Consider the following 22,907-nt stretch of genomic DNA (forward strand, 5'->3'; position numbering starts at 1 on the left):
GCTATAATCCTAATTCTGCTACCTTCCCATGTTTTACCCAGGCTCAGACACCTTGGTGGCTCAGGGACTTCTGCTCTGTCTGCTGATGGATAGCCCCTACCAAAAGAGAACTCCAGAGCAGGATGTGTTGCTGTGTCCCTGCCTGGTGTTGACCTTCTCTGTAGGTTCTACTTGAGGCTTTTAAGAGTCCTGTTGACTCTTCTTCTGCACTCCAAATGTTCAGATTAGTCTTTCTGCTAAGTCACAGATAAGTAAGGGTGTTACTGAATTTCAGGGCTACTTCTTCATAGCTTTGAAATGCCTGACATGATTTATCATTCTGTTAAAGAGAGAATAGTAGTCTACATAAGCTATTCAATCTGTATCAGGCTAAAAGAATTAAAAGGCTGAATTACATTTTCAGTGATAATGTATGGTGATAGCCTTTGTCCACGGAGAGATAATTGAATATATTAGAGTCTGAATTATTTCAAAAAGCTGCTGTTAGAGCGAGACTTACACTGTGTATAAAGGGAGGCATGTTCCAGAGGCAGGGATCAGTTACTCTCCCCCATTCAGCACACTTCTATCGATCTGAGGCAGAAAGTCAGATGAGATGACAAAGGGTATTTGTTTGAGTAGCTAAGTGGTTGCTCTGTAGTCTATTTCATATTAGGGATAGAATTAGAATTGGGAAAGATGGAGAGGTATTAGATGCCAGTAACAATAATATTATTTGGGTGTTTTGCTTCTTTGAGATCAGTAAACAGCTTCTGGAACTGGCAGTTGCTTTGAATCAGAAGCACAGGGAAGCAGACTATTGTCTATCGACGGGTAATTTTTTATTTGCTACCAGAGAAAGTGTGATTTCTTTAGGTTACTTATGTGTCATCTTTATTTTTGTTTTTCCTCTCAAAGTAAAAGGAAAATAGAGTTTGTTTCCTGTTTTTTGTTTTTTTTTTTTTTTTTTTTTTTCTGAGTGTGCATGTATGCATGCAAGGCAAGTGTGGACATAGTTTTACAAATGAAAAATCAGCCTTCCCATCTCTTCCCACACCCTGTGCTCTAATACATGAATTATTGCTGTTTCTCCCCCAGTTCTAACCAAGCTCACAGATGTCTGACTAAAATAGGCTTCAGGGGTCTAGAGATCTGTTTTCTTCAGTGCTGCAAACCACAGCAGTATCCAGAGGGCTTAGATATTGATTTTGACCTGTGCACATAACGCTATCTCATCTCTTAGTTGCTAAATATGGACATCTGTAGGAAAGGTCATGTTCTCAGACCTAATTAAGAAAATCAGGGGAGACAAATTATGGAAATGTGTAGTCCTAATGATGACCTGACAGGGCTGCCAGGTTACTGCAGATAGGCAGAGCCAGGCTGTGGCATGGCTGACTTGAAATAAAGTGTCAAGAAAGAAGGCAGTGCTTTCTGCAGCTCTTGCCTCACAGTAGTGATAAATTTGGTTCATTGCCTCCCCTTTTGGAATAAATAATTTATTTTTTTTGTCTGTTTCATTCTCTTTCTTTTAATGGTTAGCTTTTAGTCTCCTGCATCGCCCATTAATTGATATGAAGCCTGAACTTTAGCAGTTCCATATGAGAGAAAAGTGCTGGAAAACTTCGGAAAGATTTGTGCTAATACTGAATATTTCTCTTTTTAAAAATAGGTAATAAGTAGGAAGTAAATTATCCTGCCTTTGAGCCTAGAAAAAAAAATCTTAATGCTTGGGTTAAGTGCATTTTCTTTCTGTACATGTAGAAAGTGAATAATGGCCTAAACAGTGAATACTGTCATGTAGATTGAATCTATTACTAAAGTACTTGTGCTACTGCAGCTGTAGGAGGTGGGGTGAATGCAGCATTTTAGTTATTTTCTGCAGTTGTTCATGCTGTCTCTTGTTTGGAATGGAAAATGAAGTATTTCTCACGTTTTTGAGGGGGCAAGTGGAGTGGCCTCAGTTACTTTTTATGGCTGTTCATTAGACAATTTGTATTTTTTTTTTCTAGGTGGACTTTTATTAGACAATGAATTGAGCTGAATTTAATTTTGCATGGCAAATGAACAGCAGCAACTGCTTTTATCTGTACAGCATCTATCACAGTGTGTCCACTGTTCCTGTTCTTGGACCACAAAGACATAAGTAACAATAATTGCTCTGCTTACAGCCCTTGTGTTTTCACAGTGTCTCTGCCTCCTTATCTGGGTGTGGAAGTAATAGCACAAATTTTATGTTGTCTGACTGAGAGGTAGAGGCAAAACATGGATGTCCTGGATCTTGTATTTGGAAAGAAGGCTACTTACATGGCTGAGGTATCAGCGTGAGACAAGGGGTGCACTCACATAGATTAGATCTTCCAGAAAGCAAGGAAATGCAGAAGAAAATCTGTGTAAATGTGCACAGTATATAGCAAGGAAGTCTAACTAATGACAAATGACACATGGAAATTTACTTTTGGCAGTATTGTATGGACAAACTTATGAAGTACTTTTCTTGAATATAAAATATGGACACTGCTTTCCCCTGGGAGGCTGGTATGTTTTAAGGGTACAGTTCTACTCTGCAACAAACGTGTAGAAGGAGAGGAAGTGATTGTGTTTATTATTTTAAGAGCTTTTGACATTTAATTCTGCTCAGTCAGTGGCTATAGAATTATTTCTTCAGTGTCTTGAGCTTGCCCTTTGGTTTGGAGGGGACTGGCTACACTTTCTTCCTTTTTTTGTGCAGCAGCCATCACTGGCAATGAAAGTAAACCTGCCAACCTATGAAATATTTATCAACATCAATACATAGGTATCAGCAGTAGAATTTTTTCAGTATCATTCAGTCGCTTCAAAACATTTGAAATATAAGAGTTTGTGAAATTCAGTATTTTCTGACATACCTGACCAAGTGCTGCATATTGAAGTGAGCGCTGGACCCAACTTCCCTCTGTAAAAAAAATATAGTAAAAATGTACTATGTGTCTATTCTGGCCATATAACAGATTTTTTAAAATTTATTTTTGCATACCCTCAAGGGATGTTTTCTGTTGGACAGAGTTCCAGTAGTTGCAGCTTTGTTGGGGTAAATCAGACCCAGCAGAAGCCCATGGAATATTACTTAGCCTTGTCCTTTCCTTGGCTGCCACACAGACATTCCTTATGGTGACCCTTTAGAGCAGAGTACCTGGGGATGCCTGCTTGGGACACGCAGTGCCATTTCTAGCTCTTCATGAACTGAGGTTTTTCTATTTCCTTTGGGCACAAGGATCTCTGGGTGTCTTTTAATCTGCCTCTCAAAACTGGCAGGAGCAGCAGACCAAGAGGGTGGAAGGGAAGTAAATTGAGTTCAGGCTCCTTTGCATGACGTCGTGGAGCCATCTGTACGATAAAAGCATAAAAATAATCTGCACTGATAAGAGCATTAAAATGGGCAATAATCTAAAAGTACAGTTCTATTTCAGAAAGTGGTCATCTAAAATTGTCAATTTTTCAATCCAGCAGGTCTATTCCAATGAGCATTGAAATATAACTTGCTAAATCTAATGCCAAAAAGTACTGATTTAAAGTATTTCAGGACTATCTGATTTTTTCCCCTACTTTATCATCTGTGAAACAGTCTATTAAGTTTCTGTTGTTTGTAACCATTTGAAATTCTTTCACTTAGAAATTTTCAAGAGTTATATGCATAACCATTTCCCTGTGCAGTTCTTGCTTTTGATATTGATCCATTTATGATAGACAAATCGTTTCCTTTGAGGAAATCAAAGAGAGAGCACTGTTAATACTGAAATAAAAATAAATAGGGTTTTTTTAAATTGAGCTTTTTCTGAATTTTTAAAATCTCATTGTCAATACAATCAGGTGAGTATTAGGAGTAATGTGAATATTAAATGTATCCTTCCAGTGCAACCAAATCAAGTATACATTTTCTGTAAATATTCAAGTTCTTCTTGTACAAAAAGCCTAATTCTCTTTATCTCTGGTCAGAATTTGGTAGAATCAGTTTCTCCCAAATGATGTAGTTTAATTCCCTATAAATTTTTAAAATAAAATTTCTTTTAGTGAATTCCACAAGGGAAATTAGGATAAGAGAATGCTTGAGAAAAGTATTTTCCCTTAGACTGTTAAAATCTGATTTCACGTATTTTAATTAGCATTCCCATTTTTCATATCCAATTTCTTGAGCTCCTCTTCTGTGATTGTTTCCTTTCCCCAAGTATTTCTAATCCTTGACTCTTTTTAATTTTAATTATAAATTAAACAAATTCTAAGCTATTAAATCCTTCTTAAACCTTTATTATTTTTTGGCTTTGATAGGACTCTTGCTGACAAACAGCATTTTTTTTTTTTTTTAATTGCAGGGATCTGTTTAATTTGAAAAACAGGTTTTGCACAAAAATAAAACTGTTTGCTCGCATATTGGGGTGGAGATTTTTAAGCAATGTATGACTAAAAGGCTTGGTTTTGAGACTGAAGCTAAAAGAGCACCATTTCTGGGGACTTCTCAAAATGTAAAAAGTTAGTGTTTCACTGGTAAGGTTTGTAAAGAGAAAAGGGAGAAATGGGCGTGAGCCCAGAGGGAAAAGGCCAGAAGACTTTGTTATAATTTCAGAATATTTTAAATGCAGAGACTAAATCAGCTTGTCAGTCCAGGACTTGCATGTCCAATTCTAAAATATGGTTATAATTTTTTGCATTTTCCACTTTACTTTTCCTCTCCAATACTGAGTGTTCAGAAATACCTGCTTTTCCTCCCCTGGAAATTAAGGCCTTTTGTGCCATATTCTCAGAATTGGCACTGAGGCTTTGCTCCAGTGTTTACAAAACAAAGCTGGGTATGGAATGAATGGGAAATGGAAATTAACTTACTCTGTGTAGTGATTTTTGTATCCGTGACTTGAAAAGTTTGGCATAGATATTAATGAAAAGAGTAGTGCATTCTCTCTCTTTTAGATTTCTGGAAATATCTCAGATTTAAATGAAGGCTGCTTTTTTATATTCTTTTTTTTTTCTCTCTCTCTTTTTACTCCCCACCCCCTGGTTGTATTAGATCTTGTCCAGATACTTAATAGAAATTGCTAGTGTGTTCCCAGGTAACAAATTACATCTGTCTCTGAAAATGAGTCAATGTAATCATGACAAATTCATGAAATAAAGGGAAAATGTATTGCTGCAGTCTTGGGGAACATGAGTCAATATACTTTATGTAATTATTTAATAAAACATATTTTCTAGTGCATTGAAGCAGCCTAAGATACTGAGGCAGTTGTATTTATTCAGGAATAAACAAACTTCCAGTAAAAGCTGGTGACCAGAAGTATGCAATTATGCATTTCCAGAAATACTCATTAAACCAGTCTGCTTAAATTTTAATCAGACTTCTATGTATGAAACAGTTTTGGTAAGAGGAAGTAGAAAAAAAAAAGAATTATTTTTTATGGTAGGCTATTCAGATCTTCTCATGCTCCAAATGGGTTTGAATTTTTTCTTTTACTTCTTGTGCAAATCTGTATAAAAGTTAACAATACAAAGTCCTGCATGTTGGCTTAATTCTGTTTCATGGGAGCCATATTATTTTCAGCACAGAAATACTGCATTGATATCAAAGCTGTCATAAAAAGGATATAATTTGGGGATTAGTGAGATATTTGAAATATTAAACTTTGTGTCGTTCATATGATGAATGTCAGAGGACTGATTATCAGTGCATGAATTTGTATGAATTATCAGTCACAGGAAATGTATTGTAAGAAACAGAAAATCTGCAGATTGCCAGGTACTGCCAGTATCTTTTGGCCTTCTTTATCTTTCTGACACTACATCTGACATGTTGCATAAGAATTCACATATGGATATGCAATAGACAGCCTGTCGTTTGAAGTTTTTACGAAGGTATTTGTAAACCTATTCAAATAATCTGAAAGGGGAGTTCAGAGAGGAACCCACAAAATGGTAGTGGATGAAGGCAGGAGTGCGTATATTCATCTCTGGAAAGGGTCACTAAGCTTTTTGTGCATCACGGTTTCTCTGTTACCTGAAACAACGATCACCTTGTTTCTTTGGAAGCTCCGAATATCGTTGCTTTCACATGAAACCCTAATGGCCATTGCTCTTTGTCCTTCCAGGGCATCAGCAGCCTCTTCAGCTCCCTCAAAGTGGTCAGGCTGCTGCGGCTGGGTCGTGTGGCTCGGAAGCTGGACCACTACATCGAGTACGGGGCGGCGGTGCTGGTGCTGCTGGTGTGCGTGTTCGGGCTGGCGGCGCACTGGCTGGCCTGCATCTGGTACAGCATCGGCGACTACGAGGTCATCGACGAGGACACCAACACCATCCGCACCAAGAGCTGGCTCTACCAGCTGGGAGAGTCCATAGGGACCCCCTACCGCTTCAACACCTCCGGCTTCGGGAAGTGGGAAGGCGGGCCGAGCAAAGATTCCGTCTACATCTCCTCGCTGTATTTTACAATGACCAGCCTCACCAGTGTGGGGTTTGGGAACATCGCTCCCACGACGGACGGCGAGAAGATCTTCGCTGTGGCTATGATGATGATTGGCTGTAAGTATTAGAGATTCTGTCTTTCTCGTACACAGCACCAAATAGCTGCGTGTCATTGTCCTGGTTTGAAAAGCAAAACCAGTGAGAGGCTCTAAGTCAGAAGTACAATTTATTAGGAAAAAGGAAACAAAGAACCAAATATATACAATAGCACAAAATAAAAACCACTGACAGAGTTAGAGATACAACCTGACACTTGCTGGCTAGGGCAGTGGTAGCAGATATGGTTCTGTCCAAGCAGTGGTCCTGTAGACTGATGTAGTTTCCCTCTGGAGGTCCAGTGTAGAGAAGGTCTCAGCTGTTCCTCGTGGAAGAGGGGATCTACTTGTTGTCTGCACAACCCCACTTATATCCTTGGTGGCATCATTTGGCTCCTCCCTCTGGGCGGAGCATCTCACAATAGAATGCTGTGATCTTATCAGTCATGTGGCTAAAAGAACAGGTCCTCCTGGAGGGACTTATCTCTAAGGAAAGAAAGGGATTGCAGCTCGAGGTGGTAATGGAATGCACCCCAATATTATAACCTAAGACAGTCATGAATGCTGATTTCATAAGGACATCTGAAATCCTGGTAAATGCGATGCAGCTAAAAATATTTTTGGTGGCAGTATTACACAATTCCTTACTGGTTAGGTTTAAATCACAAATAGGAGTATTGTTGTGACTAGCAAAAATTCAGTTGTTTTGGAAAAAATATTCTGTCCATAGCCTCTCAGTGTGCTCTTCTAAGTAAACCATAAGATGCTTAAAGCCTGAACTGTTAAGAATTAATTCACCTTTTTGCCTCCATTTTAGTATGTGGCAAACTTATTCCATGTCTGAGAGCTGTACACATTTGATAAGTGGGTCAGAGTGTGGGAGGAGATCTGGGAGCATCATCTTCTAAGGGAGAGAGAACTGGGACTCTTTAGGAGCCACAAACTCGGTCATGGGCTGAGCACACAGACACATCCTGAAGCAAGGGGGGTGAGGCTGTGCTTGGGCACCTCTGGCTCAGACATCCTTGTTAGAACGAGTACATGGTGCCAAGCTGTCCAGCTTTTGGCCGTGTTGTCATTTCAATGCAGGATCTGCATACAATGTGCCTTGAGAGCTACTTGGAGTTAAGAATCTTATGGTGGCCACTGTTAAACTAGGTCATGGTTTTCTAGATAAGGGTGGAGCTTGAGCCAAAATAAGGGGGGAAAAATCTGCTTTGTCCATGGGAAAACTTGTCATTGTATGGAGAAAGATAGAAGCTTCTGTATGGTAACATTGCATCCAGAGTAGGAGAAAGTCAATCCTTGCTAAGCAGAAAATCAAACACAAATACGTAAGGAAAATCAATTAGCAGCACAGTGCCTGTTGTTGAAATGTGAACCTTTGATTCTTATGTGTCCTTTTACAGTAACACTGAAGCTACACACTGAGATTACATGTGCAGTGTTAAGTCTGATAAAGGTTAGTGAAAAAAACTATCAAGACAAGCATTGTTGATCACACAGGGATTGGGATATTTTAGCTATAAAAATTATTAATCTTCTTTTTCTAGCTTTTTCCTCTGCCAAGAGTCCCATCATCCTAATAAAACACCCTACAGGAGAAGGGAAATTTTTGTAAAACATGGATAAAATGTTGCAGCTTTCTCATGAGAAGGTGCATTAGACAATGTAGTGGTGTAGCACAAAACAGGCTTCCAAACATATTTCCTGATGAAGATGCCAGTTTGATAGGAAATATCATGATCTTTGGCTTATTGTTATGACCACGATACTAGCTAGAACAAGAACAGCTAGTATTGATCAGTATTATTATTTAGTGCTATGAATAATGATTAAGCATAGCCTTCAAAAGTCATGAATGTGCATGGGATTCTTTTGGACTTGTACTCGTTCCAAGCTCTTCATATGATGTGGACAAAAGAAACTGAATTTATGCATAAATAATGTTGATTTACATGAGCAGAAATAAAATGATAACCTTTCTTTTTGTGTGGTTTATCCTCTGCTCATTTGAATTGCAGTAAGTGCTGTATCAGAGGACTAGTGGCTTAAACAATACTGTGGCCAGCTAAGCTTACAGTCATGATTGCATTAGTAAGATCACCTTTGAAATTTTTACCTTATTTTTATTTCTCAAAGAAACTGACTTTTCTGGAAATTGTGATGGAGAAGGTGAATATGTGTGAAAATGCCTTCAAGCCCCAATTTTTTTTGCATGGGCTGGATGTGAGGCTGCCCTGCAGGAAGTCAGGGTGCAGTGCATGGCAGGAACTTGCCCTCCCACTGAAGGGTGCCAAAGAAGCTACAGCTCTGTGGGTCCTGAATCCATTCAGAATCACAACACTTCCTTTGCACCCTCCCTCTGATTTTTGATATCAAAGATCTTGGCTTCAGTTTGCTCCATGAGCTGTGCCTCCATGGTTTGGTAGGGGCACTCAAGAGCTGCTTCCATGCAGTGCAGATGTTGGCATCAAGTAGAGGAAAAGGAAGAGTTTACTTTTAGAAATGTGAGTTCTTCCTGCTCAGAATTATTTTTCATCCAATGGATTTGACTGTACAAAGTTCTTGTACCTCTGGGAAAGGCTGGTCATAGTGTGTACATTGCCAGGTGGTGTGGTGGCTTTGCAAGCTTTTCAAGTCCTTGTTTCTAGCAATTTGGTTTCTAGTTTTGTTTTGGTTTAGTGGATCCATATCTTGAATAATTTCTGAAGAAGAAAGGTGTGAATAGCAGTGATACTTTTTTCTTTGATCTTGGATTTTGTCTGTTGAGCCTCTGTTTCTGAAGAGGACTTGCTGTATAAACAAGTGTTTTTAAGATGTGCATTGCTGTCGTTTCCACTGGCAGATTGACTGAAAGGTTTGTGCTACAGTCAGCACAGGCCTGTGGTGACATCCAAATGGGGTGTTTGTGCCAGAAAGGCTCAGAGTATTAGAGGCACTTGAAAGCATATGCAGTTCATAACTAGTGTCCTTCCATGTTTCTTGAGCATGCTCGTGCCCAGAGAGATGGAGTTAACACTGTAATTCCATCTTTCGTAAGTTAAAATGTGGTTTCCCTCCTGCTCAGGGCAGCAGGATATGTCTCCTGCTCACTGCTTACTCCCTCTGTAAAGTTGATCCTGTGGCAGAATTTCATTTGTGTTGCATTAACTCTGTAGACACACTGACCACCAGTAATAGTACTTTGCTGTGATATCAGATAGCTGTTTAAAAAAGTAGGTAGGACTACTTCCATTCCCTCTTTTATTCAAGCTTTCATTATGGTAAATAATAAATCCAGGTAAGTTTTAATTAAAAATTTAGAAATACTTTAATGAAGCTGTCCTGGACCAGTGGGAATTTTGGCTGAGTGCAAATGTTGACCCAGTAAAAAATTTAATGTATGTTGCTTGTAGGGGGAGTGGGTGCATCATATGAACTGTGTACAGACACTGGGAAGGCATGGTTGAGGTGAATAAGATGTGTGTGGGTATTGAGCCTGTGGGGCTGACTTTATTGGTTGTGCTTACACTTGGGACAAAGCTTAAGAAAGCCTAGCTTTGTCTCAGCAGCCCTGGTCTCTGCTTCAGGGCCTCCTTCTGCAGGGAGGTGTTGTGCTCTCAAATGCAATGATACACATACTGTCCTCTGGCCTCATTGTGGCTGCAGTTTTCAGAGAGAAGGTGTTTTGTTCTTGGTTATTTTGATATGGGAAGGTGAAGCCCTTAATTAGATTTGTGGGGGACTGTGGCATACTCATAACCCCAGGGATGTTTTGTCACTTCGTCAGCTCCACTGGAGGGGGTCGGTGAAAATTGCTCTTGATTCTTGACCTCAAACAGTGCACATCTCTTTGGGAAGATCAAGTTATTCTAAAATAGAGATGAAGTACCCAGTGGCTGCTTTTAACAATTTCTGTTCTGTGGAAGCTTGTATTTCTTATTACAGTGTAGCTGCTTTTCCTGAACATATGGTGAATTATAGTTTTGCAAAGCAAAATATCTTCACATCTGTGAACTGACCTGCATGGTTTTGCCTCACTTTCTTTATTGAGTGTATGTGTGTGTGTATATATAGAGAGGAGGATGAGTTACTAGGGGAAGTAAAATCAATTAATTCCTCAGCTTCATTTTAAATGAAAAACATATTTGCTTATCCCTTTCCACAGATGGCCACTAAATTGCTAATTAATAGGGAAGATGTCTACAGACAGATCTTTCAGTGAGGTTGATATTACATAAAACCATGCTTAAAACCACTGTCTGGGTCTGCAGAAAGACATATATTTTCCATTTTTAATTCTTGAGGAAAAAAAAAAGCTATTTCAATATTTGGTTTCTTCCCTATGGAGACATATGCCTTGCAATTACAGTCTTTATATATTTTCTCAGAGATTCTGTCAGGTTGGTTTGGGTATTGTTTATTTTTCCTAAGCACTAGCAAAAATCAGAGGATTTTAATTTGCAGTTTTTTCTCTGGGTACTGTGTCAGCAATCCCCTTGCTATGCAGGTGGAGTAGGGATGATCAGTTCTAAAAATACTTGGCATTCTTGACTTTTGACATAAAATAATACTGATGGATGCTTGTCTATTTGGATTTTGAGCAATGGAGCAAAATCCATCATTTTGGGAGATTTTTGTTGATGTTTTCAGTTGCATTGAAAGATCCCAAGCCTTTGGTGCTTGTTTATGCTAAATTCCCTTTTGTTAGGTAGGAACTTACTGGAACTACCGGGCTAGATTCATCCAAAATATGAAGGAAAATGCACATGTCTGAATGCTAAATAAAATAATAAATTCCCCTGTGAAACACTATACTTAGACCAGATAGTGAGAGGGATCATGGAAAAAGACAAAAGTAGGAGTTAAAAGGTCAGATTAATGAACATGCATGCTTGCATGCTGTGATGAGTTGTCAGCCACTGAGTTAATTAATCAAAACAGTCCAGAAATCCAAGCCACTCCTCTTCTGCACGATGTGGTGTGCAACACAAGCATCATGCAGTCCTGCAGCACTTCAGCTGCTGTCTCTGATTAAGGTAGACACAGATTCCAGGAGACTGGGGTAGCTGTCTCAGCTTTGATCAGCCTTGTCTGTGCATAGTTTCTTGCTCACTAGGCAAAAAACCCACCAAAACCAAACCAAACAAAAACACTCAATCCAGCAATGACAAAACCATTGGGTACATGTGAAAACATAGGCAGTTTTGTTTACAGCACTCCTGCTGAAAGGAGCAGTAGTGTGACCATCCTTGAGAGCTTTAAGAAAATCTTGGTGGCAGGCATCCTGATGCACAGGTCAGTGTCACAGCTGCACAGAGCATTGGTGTGCTTTGGTGACCTCCAGCAGGGTAAGAAGTGTTTAGTGGCTCTTTGGAACAAGGAATGTGAGGAACTTATAAAAAACTATACTATTGTTAGCAAAACACCTGAACAAGTTATAGAGGCATGGCAGCATCACGTTTGATGATCATCCTAAGGCATGATTTCCCCCTTATAAAGCAGGTCATCAACTGAAAAGCAAATGGATGTGGCCATTTACTAACATATATCTAATAACAAGAGAAATGCATTTACCCCTAGAACCCCTTCTAGGTGGTGGGGGAATGTGTTGGAATCATTTTTGCTGGAAGCTGGTGGCCTGAAACTAAAGGCCAGTCATGTGCCAAGTGTTAGTTAGGTTTGCTGAGGGTATCATTAATGGGTGCAGCACAAAGGCCTAAGATATTTTAAACCCAAAGCAACATTCTCTGTGTTCCTGGGTATTGTCAGTGCAGTGTTTTGGGTTTGGGGACATGCTGGGAAAGGAAAAAGAAACCTTATCTTGCAAAAACTGTCTCTTGAATTCCTGGTATTTGTCACATGCCTGGCAAGATGACAAAAATCTCTCACATATCACAGACCCCTTGCAAGCTCCTGAAGCTGCAGATGGCATACTTTCTATAGGGCTGATTGTTCTGCATAAATTTTCATTCTTATCTATCTTAGCCAACAGCAGCACTACACTATTAGTTAATTCAAAGGCCTGGATTTTTTTTTTTTTTTAATAAGTATGGCCAGTCTTTGCAGTTGTGTTCCTTTACCGCTCTGTGCTGTGCCTTATTACTTTTTATTTGATGCTAGTCATGGTATTTGAAGAGATGATGTGTTATTGCTGTAATTGTTAAGCAACTATTTGGGATTTCTGAATGTTATTTTACTTGGATGCTTTCTCCACTAGAACAAACCACCAAAAGTGTTCTGGATATATTTCTGTGCTACAGCAAGTTTCAGCAAAGTGATAGGGCTGGCAGAAAAGTGAGTAGAGTTTCCTTGTAGCTTAGAAGAGGGTTTAACTACTAGGGCAGGATTGGGTCTTGTTATCTCTAAAGGTGAAAATATTTCAAAGAATGTAAAGAATGAGTAAAAACGAAGCAAAAAAAAAAAAGCCCAACAAAAAGCCAACTCCAAAAATCAACAACAAAACCTCAAAGTCATTGTGATAAATAGAAATAAAACAGATAGACAAGGTTGTTTTTGACTTTTTGGGTGTATAAACAATCCTTCAGACATCTGAGTCCTGAGGGATGCAATTTCCATTGGAGCACGTTGGTATTTCTCATTGGTAAGTGTGGGGTGCACCAGGTCGTGGTGGCAGTTCCAGCCCCACTGATGAGCCTGCAGAGTTACATCATTGACATTCAGTGCAGACAGGCCATGGAGGAGAGATGCCATCAGTGCTGACAGGCTTCACAACACAGCAAAGTCAGAATTTAGCTCTTAAAAGCTGCCTCCTGTTTGGATAAGGACATCCAGGACCTGCTTGTTTTTTTCAGGATTGCTTGTTATTTAAGCACAAGCCTGTTCCCCAGGACTCAGTTTGGGACCAGTCTTGTTTAATATCCTTCTGAATAATCTGGATGAGGGGGTCAAGTGTACCCTCAGCCAGTTTGCAGGGGACACCAAATTATGTGGCAGTCTTGATTTGCTGGAGGCCAGGAAGGCTCTGTAGAGGGATCTGTACAGACTGGATTGCTCTGCTGAGGCCATTGGTGACGTTCAACAAGGTCAAGTGACAGGTCCTGGCCTGGGGTCACAACAACCCCGTGCAGCTCTGCTGGCCTGGGGCAGAGTGGCTGGAAAGCAGCCCAGTGGAAAAGGATGCAGGGTGCTGGTACAGCAGCTGAGCATGGGCAGTGTGTGCCTAGGTGGCCAAGGAGGCCAGTGGCATTCTGGCTTGTACCAGAAATAGTGTGGCCAGCAGGACCAGAGCAGTGATTTTGCCCTCTGTACTGGGCACTGGTGAGGCTGCACCTCAAATCCTGTGCTCAGTTCTGGGCCTTCCACTACAAGAAAGGCACTGAGGTGCTGAGTGAGTGCAGAGAAGGGCAGCAGAGCTATGGAGGGTCTGGAGCACAAGTCCCATGAGGAGCAGCTGAGGGAGCTGGGAGTGTTCAGCCTGGAGAAAAGGAGACTCAGGAGACCTTCTCACTCTCCTCAAGTCCCTGAAAGGAGGCTGTAGCCAGGTGGGGGTTGGTCTCTTCTCCCAGCTAACAAGTGACAGGATGAGAAGAAATAGCCTCAAGTTGCACCAGAGGAGACTTAGATTGGATATTAGTAAAAATTTCTTCATGGGAAGCATGTTCAGGCATGGGAATAGAGTGCCCAGTGGATTGGTAAAGTCACCATGCTGGAAGTATTTAAAAGACATATAGATATGGCACTTGGGGACACGGTTTAGTGATGGACTTGGCAGTGCTGGGTTAAGGTTGGACTCAATGATCTTAAAGGTCTTTTCCAATTTGAATGATTATCTGGTTCTATGATAAAACACTGTTGTTAAAGCCAGGAAAAAAACCTTTGTGTGACAGCTCTCTAAATAGTGAATCCTACAAAAATTGTCCCCAGGCGAAGATAGACTCAAAGTTGTTTTTCAAGTTCACAACACAAATGCTAATGCTGTAATAAATCTGTCTTAGCTAATGACCATGGGCATATGAGGAGTGGCCCATTCATAAGGGGTTAGCCCCCTCCTCACCCCAACACATTTTAAAGCAAGAAGAAAGAAAGTATTTTCTATCACTATATTAGTGTAGTAGTACTTTGTTTCCTGGCCTGACTTGGGGAAGCTTAAATTAATTCTCTATGAGATGTTATTTATTTGAATACAAAAATGAGTAACCGGTATTCCCTTTCTTGTTATTTAAAGTGTATATGGCCAGATTAAAACTAGATTAAATGATTGCTACTAATTTTTGACAAAATATAATTTGGAAAGGGCAATGTTAAATTGCCTGTATAATTTTGGCTGTAGGGAAAAAGAACATAAATGTTCCAGAGCTACATCACATACCTATGCTTTATGAATTGTCCCTTGATATGTTATCTTGCTGTAATGACTAAAAATTTCAGACTTTACTTCAGCCTAATAGAACTAAAGAATCACCCTTCCTCAGAATATACTAGAATTTAGTTGCTAGAATGGTCCCAGGATATAGTCCATATCTCTATCAGTACTCTGCAAATCCCTTCAGGACAATTTCTGAAGTGAGATTTCTCTAAAAATTTCTAATTCTCAAGGTTTTTACAATCCATTTCTCTCCTGCAGAGCTTAACATTGCTCCCCAAGACATTGGACAACTTTTGAAAGAACTGTAAATGCAGATGGAGAAAAAATAGTTCTGTTTGACAGGAGAGAAGATAAAAGCTGTGAAGTGTTAATAGTTTGGTTTTTCCAGGATTTGAGGAGAGATCACAGTACAGTAATGTTATAGATAATTGCCTTTTTCTTTTACACAGCGTTTCTAAATTTTGTCTTTTAACTCTTTAATAGGAAGGGGAAGGATAAGGAAAATAAGTAGGTGTCCAAGCTGTGGATATCTTTCTTTTTCACCTCATGTCTTTCATATCACGTGCAGGATTTTGCTTTCTTTAGACATTTCTAACATTACTTCCTGTAAGTAGATTTAAAACACTGAAGAAATATGCTGGCTTTATCAAACTTTAATCAGAGTGTGCAACCAACTCGTTTTAAAATCTAAAGGAACATGATTAACCCAAGTTAATTTGTGAGAGAAGAGCATAATGCATCCAAAGCATGGACTGAGAGAGGAGAGGAATATAAAAAGAAGAAATAATATTTCAGGCAGGAACCAGGGGATAATTTGCAAGAGAAATATTTTGTTCCCTGCAATAAATGAAGACTCTGCAAGAGACACAGTGCTTTGCTATGTAGGACAGCAAACCTTGGGGTTCAGTTTACAAATTTATTCTTCCGTTGCTGAATTACACAAGTGCAATCTAGAAGAGCATGGTTTGTCTGTCAGAACTATATTATGGATTCCCACTTGTGGAATTGGCTAAATATATGCAACATACAAAAAAAAAAAAAACATGTCAAATTTTTCATTCTCTGCATTCCTGGAAGGCCTTTCCTTAAGGAGCCAACTGTATTGCTGAAGGATGGCAATCCTGGACAAGGATTTGGCTGTCCATTTCTGACTAAGAGAAATCCAATTAGATAGGCATGGAGGGCAAATACTAAAAGAGCACATCCACATATGACACATTGTGCCACTTGTCATCAAATATGTGGAATGTGATGGAAGTTCCGAAGCATCTTCTAAGCACTTTTCACTTCTGCATCAGCTTCCAAAAATTATGTAGTTATTTTAATATCTACATTCTGCTGGACTCAAACAGGCCTGCTGTAGGGTACAAAGTGTTGGAGTGGAAATAGCTTGCCTAGCTGGAGTGTGTGAGTGGTTTATAGATCATGATGTGACCTTAGCCACTTGGATAAGCAGTCTCATGACATCTTGAGAATGAATAAGGCTTAGTTGTGCTTACCAGATCAGTGACTTTTAGTGCATTTGGCTGCTTTTATATTTTAAAGGCAGATTTGGCTGTTTATAAACCTGATAGGGAATGTTTTAGAAGAGGCAAATACTACTGTGGGTCATATGCAGTCTATTTCTTGGAGTTGAAAGCTCTGAAATACAGTAGATCTGAGCTTGAGTTATTACCTGAAGACATATCCTATCAGAAGCAGCATCCTGTTGGAAGAAATTCTGATCTACTGAGAGAATATGGAATATATGTAAAAAGATGGGTATCTTTTATCCACTGTGCAGCAACTCTTGCTGCTACTGGTGTGAAAAATGTGGAAGGAGACAAGTAATGTATTTATTAATAGTTACGTCCTATTGCCTGGAAAAAAAAGTAGAAAATTTATTCTTCTAGCAAAAGGATTTTAGGAACCAGTAGGTTCTAAAATCTCAAGTGCCTTACAGTAAAGAATGAAACAGTTGAGATATTAAGGCCTGACTTTTCTGACTCATCTCAACATTAATTAGGAATGCTTTTTTCCTTCATTGAAATGAAACCAGTAACTGTACCAAGTGGTGTGGAATTCAGTTTTCTGGTGAGATGATAGGCAAACCTTGCCTTCCCCTGTCACCATCCCAAAAGCAAGTATGTGTTGGTTGATGGGTGCAGGTGCAGGTGAACAGGATGATTCAGGTTTGTGGTTTGGTTTTTCATTGTTTTTGCAAGGATCTTGCAGGACTTTCACTACAAAATAAAAGGCAACTGGAGATTGATAATACCTTTGAAGTGTAACGAGGCCAAATGGAAGGAGACAGAATTGGACTTAAGATAATTAATTTCTGCCTTTGAACTTGAATGAGGAATTTTTTTTGCAAGTTATTTTCTGATAAGACTTACTAGGAAAGCATGAAAAATAATGTTGGAGGTTTTGGGTCATCCTGGTCCACAGAGATCTTAAACGGTCTCAGAGCTTCTAGAAACTTCATCCAGTGAATTCTGAAAACTGTAAGCTTATTTATTACAGTTGTATAACTTACTGACAGTTTGTACTTTTTGTACAAGTTTTACAAAATATGAAGTAGCACAGTTGCTCCAATTCTGAACCAACACTCTCCTACTATTTCTGCTCAAAACCTCTTCCCTCTTTCATATTCAGAAGGCAAATCAGTGGAATTTCATCTCCTAATGGTCAGGCCTGCGGTGGTCCTTTGTGTGTATGGTCCTGGACAGTGTGCATCCTTTTGCATCAAACACACAGATCTGGCACTGATTTGGTCTTGGAAATAACCCAGTATCCACTGAGACTAATTCACAGAACTGCACCCTAAATCTTCTGTGGCCTATTTCCAGTTCTCTTTCCTGAAATGGACCACCATTTTTCTATCACTTCTCTCTACAGACCTTCATTTCTGGGCCTGTCACCACTCTGAGCTTTACCATCCCACACTAGCAGCATCATCCTGCTTTTAGGTTTTTTTTCCTCACAGAGAAAATTTAATAAGAAACAAGGAACCAGAAAAGGTATTTGATTTGTTCCGCCCCTTTGTTTTTTGGGAGGGAAGTTGTTATAAATTATAATTCCTTGAGATTCTTATTCCTTAACCATTTACTGAACTTTAAAATTCTTGTTGAGTTTGCTTCGTTTAAATCCAGAGGGAGAGAGGGGAGAGGAAATGAAGGTGATTTCCTATATTGCAACAGTGCAAATAAGTTTTGATTGCTTGATTCACTTCTGTTTTGAATACTTTTGATTCTTCTTATTTTTTCTTCATAAAAGCCTTTCTTTTCGTGACCTAGAAAATTATAAAATCAATTTTATCAGCAACTAAGTATGCCAAAACTAAAGATTTTAAAAGCTGTCTTTCTCACACTCCTTGCAAATGAGTTGACTGCAGGTTAGTAATGAGATGACAGCTACAGAATGTGTGAGGGGGGAAATGGGCATTTTTTTGGAAAGGAGCCTTATTCCACATGAAGTTAGCAACCTTCTGTGAAAATCATAGAGGAATTACCAAACAGAGAAATCGCTGTGAGCAAACCACTGTGTTGTGTAGGTGCTGCACAGACTGTGGGCATTGGGAAGGAGAAGAGAACCTATGAGTGTGCCACCTTTGACCCACAAAGCTCTTCTGATCCACTCATGCAGTGAAAACAATGTCTAATAATTCTCTGAACCTTCATGAATAAGGTAAACTGAAGTGACTGGAGGCTGTGCCAGGTGCTGTGTGGAATGTGGATGGCATTGCCATCCCATTGCTGGTGCCCTGTAGTGTGGCACAGGGGAGCTGAGGCTGTATTGAGGTGAGGTGTTAACTGTGCTGTTACCTTCCATGACCTATTTTCCATTCTTTGCCATTATTAGGTATTTAGAATCTGTGCAGGGAGGTAGGGAGGGACCTGCCTCATGTTCCAGATGCTCCTGTTTGTTCTCCATGCTGCATGCATTGGTGTAGGTGTTTCCAAGAGGCACCTGAGAACAGTGAATCACCTGTAGATGCTGGCTTGGCACTGCAATATGCCATCTGACCAAGAGGCAGCTTTCTGGAAAAAAGGAAAAGGGGAGAGGTAGGTGAGTCAGAATTTTTTTTTCCCCTCACTGATATAAAAGAAGACAGCACACTTGTGAAAACTGCAAGAGTCAAAATCAAAACTTCTCCATATATGTTCAGAAGTATGAGAACAGCAGTACCTGTGAGGCAGAGATCTCTATGGCATTGCCAGGCACCTTCTGGGGAATGACTCGAAGCTGCCAAGTAGATGGATGCTCCTGTTTTCCAGTGATGGCATCAGAAGGTCCTTTCAGGCCAGTAGAGCTGTCTGCCTGCTTTTTTGGGCTTCTGCTGGTCAGTTCCTAAGTGCACTGGCAGGTGTGAGATGGAAGAATGTAGGTTACTGTGATTCTCTTGCTTCCTTTGCTGTTATGATGAGGTGTGTGTGGGTGAGCAAAAGGGAGAGAAGGTGTTGAGAGAGAAAAATAGAACTTGAAGTTGAAACTAAGGTTTCTCCTTTTCTTTTACAAACTCTTAAACTTTGCTTTTGACTGCTTTCAGAAAAAAACCAGAAACTAACATGGTGAATGTTTAAGGTAGCTCTTTCTTCTGGTCTGCTGGTTACAGACCTGTAGTCCAAAAGATGGGCAGTATTTCTCTTCTTTGGCCCTTGTGGCTGAGAGTGTGGTTTGAAGTGTGATGATGCATTAAAGCAGACAAAGACTTGAACAGGGAATTTGAGAGAGTTATTTATGTTTGGAAAAATGCATGCTGGGGCAGGAGGTAAGTATGGCCAGTTGACTGTGCTGATTTTATCAGGTTTGATATTGTACTGTACAAAGTGTATAAGATTCAGATTGTGATTATGCCAACATAGAAGATATCTCCTTTCCTGAGGGTGCAGTTCAGGTCCAGAATGGAGTTATCTTTTATTCATATGCAGCCTTCAATAATACAGAAGACTGGAGGGAAGACTACTGTTTTCTGGGACCATTGTGTTGTATCATTGGGCAGCCATACAGAAGAAAATACTCTGAGTCATTGCCAGTTTGGGTTGAAATGGAAAATATGATACAGCAGGCAGCTATATCCAAAAAGGTGTGAATGGCTCAGTACATGGAGTTCTGGTACAACTGCAAGGGTCCAAAGCAGAATTAAATGAGCAGTTCAACAGTTTAATGCTGGGGTAGATAAGACATACAAAAACTGAGGAAGGTGACAGCCTGAGGGCAATCACATTTCTCAGCTGTTTGCCTTCGGCTGGGAAGGACAGCAGTCTGCTGTGAAGCTTGTCTTCTCCTCTTGCTTTGGGGGACTAGCTGTGTTAGAACTGGTCAGGAACAGAACTTCCCTCCTTGCACACTGCTCAAACAGGTGTGAATGTTGAATCAGTATCGATGACACAAATACCACCCTTGTGGCAGCAGTTACATGTTTGCCTTCCCACAGTTGTTCTGGAAGCAACATCATGGCTGTACCCACTCTCCAGAGTTTACTATGAGACAATGTCAGGAGGGGAGAGCAGTGGGGAAGAATTCTGGGAAAGCAGGTGCATGTGAATGAGAAAGATTTCCTGTAAGCTTTTGATGTTGGTTTTATTGTCAGGGGCAGGATCTGTGGGCCCACACTTTAAGGTAACACTGTACATGGCTGAAGAGTTTGATTAACTTTGGGTAAATGGGCAGTCAAACAAGCTGCTTTTCCCAGAAGAAGGCAATATGAGTCGAAGAAAAGAAAGAACTTAAATCTGAGGCTGCTATATTTGTGCATGTGTGCGTGCTGCTAGTGCTGCTTTTCCCTTCTTTAGTTGCTGTCTCTAACCTTAAACCCGTCAGAGAATACTGCTTTTTACATTTAAGAGAAGAGTATCTGGTTTTGTACCATTCTCTATGCAGTGATGCACAAAATGGTTGATAACACAGTAATGTTTACCTGAGGCCAACACAGCCAAATTTCTTGCTGGCTGCTAATGGGAAAGTTTATCCTTCAGTAGCTACACAGAAGAACTTCTGTTCTAGAAGTTTTGGAGGACTTTACCATCAGTTGCCAGCTGCCTGTAAAAAGCTCTCCTGTAAAAAGCAGGGCTGCTCTCCCAAACAACCTGCTCTTTAAAATGCCCATTGGTTGTTGGTAATTTTAAATGCTACAGGATTTCTTGCTTCTCTCATTTCAACAGGCTGTAGATTCACCTAAAGTGAAAAAAAAAAAAAAAAAAAAAAGCATTTACTGTAGTTACAGCTGATAAACAGCAAATTTCCTCCCAGTCTCTGCTGGTCCCAAGTCCAGGGAGGGTAGGGGAAGCAAGCTGCTCCTTGGTGCCCCAGTTCTGAATGTCAGGTCCCCTAGGAGAGGGAGGGCAGCACAGAAATGTTCCAGATGAAGAAAATAACACGCAGTCCACAAAACCTGTTTACCCTAAGGATCAGGGTTTACTTTTGGGTCAATTTCTCCTCTCCTGGCTCTAGCCATGCTGTTCCTGAAATGTTCTGGAGAGTTGCAAAGACTCTACTATGAGAACTGCCAGTGTTTCAAGAGCTTTTGCAGTAAAGGAAGGTAAAACATCTTTCATTAAAGGGTTGGATTTCTTCTGAACTTGATCAAACTCTACTTGCAAATGCACTTACTCTCCTCATAGAGATTTTAATATGTTGTTAGTTTTCAATGTTCAAGCAAAAAATTGCCTGTTGGAGGAATTAGAGACTATTTTGTGTGCTTTCACATCATATTTTTTGACCAGTATTTTTCATGTGTACTTGATAATTTGTAGTTTAGCTTCAGATTTTCCCTACTTGGTACACTGCTGTGCCTCTGAGGCAGAATAGATTTAAAATTTATTACCTTTATTATTGTCACACTTATACAAAACAATTAACCTGACATTAAGAATTATAACTATCTGTGTTGGTGACCCACTGGAAAATCTGACCTTAGACAGCAGGAGAAAAGATATACATAAGAGCATATGATTTTTCAAGTTAAGGATGTACATACCTGTATGTATGGCACTTAAGCAGAATGTTTAATAGAGAAAATGCAGATGAACTATAAAAGTTAAAATGGGAATTAAAAACTTAAATAGAGAAGCCTATCAGAACAGGCTAATTCTACCATCTTAACCCCCCCAGTTATTTGTGGAAACAACTGCACTTTCAATGCTGGCACTAGTATTTCTGGTCCTGTCAGGTAGGAGCTGCACCTTGCACATATGCACTCTCTGCCAGTATCAACAGATAAGGTTAGTGCTGATACCTGGGCAAAAACAAAATCATACTGTGCTTCTGTATGCCTTGTGTGTGATCTCTGTGCTCCTTCTCTGTAGTGAATACACTGGGTATGCTGTGGATTTGAAATATCACACTCAGATAAGCAAACAGAGCATAACAGCTATGATAATTATTTATCAGAAACTGGGTGGCCAACAGGACCAAGCAAATGTTCATCTCCCTATACTGGGCACTGGTGAGGCTGCACCTCAAATCCTGTGCTCAGTTCTGGGCCTTCCACTACAAGAAAGGCACTGAGGTGCTGAGTGAGTCCAGAGAAGGGCAGCAGAGCTATGGAGGGTCTGGAGCACAAGTCCCGTGAGGAGCAGCTGAGGGAGCTGGGAGTGTTCAGCCTGGAGAAAAGGAGACTCAGGAGACCTTCTCACTCTCCTCAAGTCCCTGAAAGGAGGCTGTAGCCAGGTGGGGGTTGGTCTCTTCTCCCACTTAATAAGTGATAGAATGAGAGGAAGGTGCATCAGGGGAGACTTAGATTGGATATTAGTAAAAATTTCTTAATGGGAAGCATGTTCATGCATGGGAATAGAGTGCCCAGTGGATTGGTAAAGTCACCATCCTGGAGGTATTTAAAACACGTGGATGTGGCACTTGGGGAATGGTTTAGTGGTGAATATGGCAGTGTGGGGGTGGCAGTTGGATTTGAGGATCTTTAGGTCTTTTCCAACCTCAAGAATTTTATGATCATGTTCAATACAGCTTGATTGAACCCATGTCTTCTCATTAGAATGGGAAAACAAACAGAACCCTAAAACAAAGAGCTTTATTTACTGATGGCTTTGTTCATTCCACAGGCTGATGATGTGCTTTGTGTTATTCCTTATGTTCTGAGTCCTTCCTACTATTTATGA

General features: G+C 40.1%; 1 protein-coding gene across 1 annotated transcript in view; it reads left to right on the forward strand.

Annotated features, from left to right (window-relative positions):
• KCNH1 (potassium voltage-gated channel subfamily H member 1) overlaps nt 1-22,907 on the forward strand; it is a 175,360-nt gene that overhangs the window by 43,623 nt on the left and 108,830 nt on the right. Inside the window, exon 7 of the mRNA XM_021547543.3 lies at nt 6,093-6,522. Within this exon, the coding sequence (XP_021403218.2) occupies nt 6,093-6,522 (430 nt within the window). The remainder of the gene's footprint in view (nt 1-6,092; nt 6,523-22,907) is intronic.

The sequence above is a fragment of the Lonchura striata genome, chromosome 3 (assembly GCF_046129695.1).
Source record: "Lonchura striata isolate bLonStr1 chromosome 3, bLonStr1.mat, whole genome shotgun sequence".
NCBI lineage: Eukaryota > Metazoa > Chordata > Aves > Passeriformes > Estrildidae > Lonchura > Lonchura striata.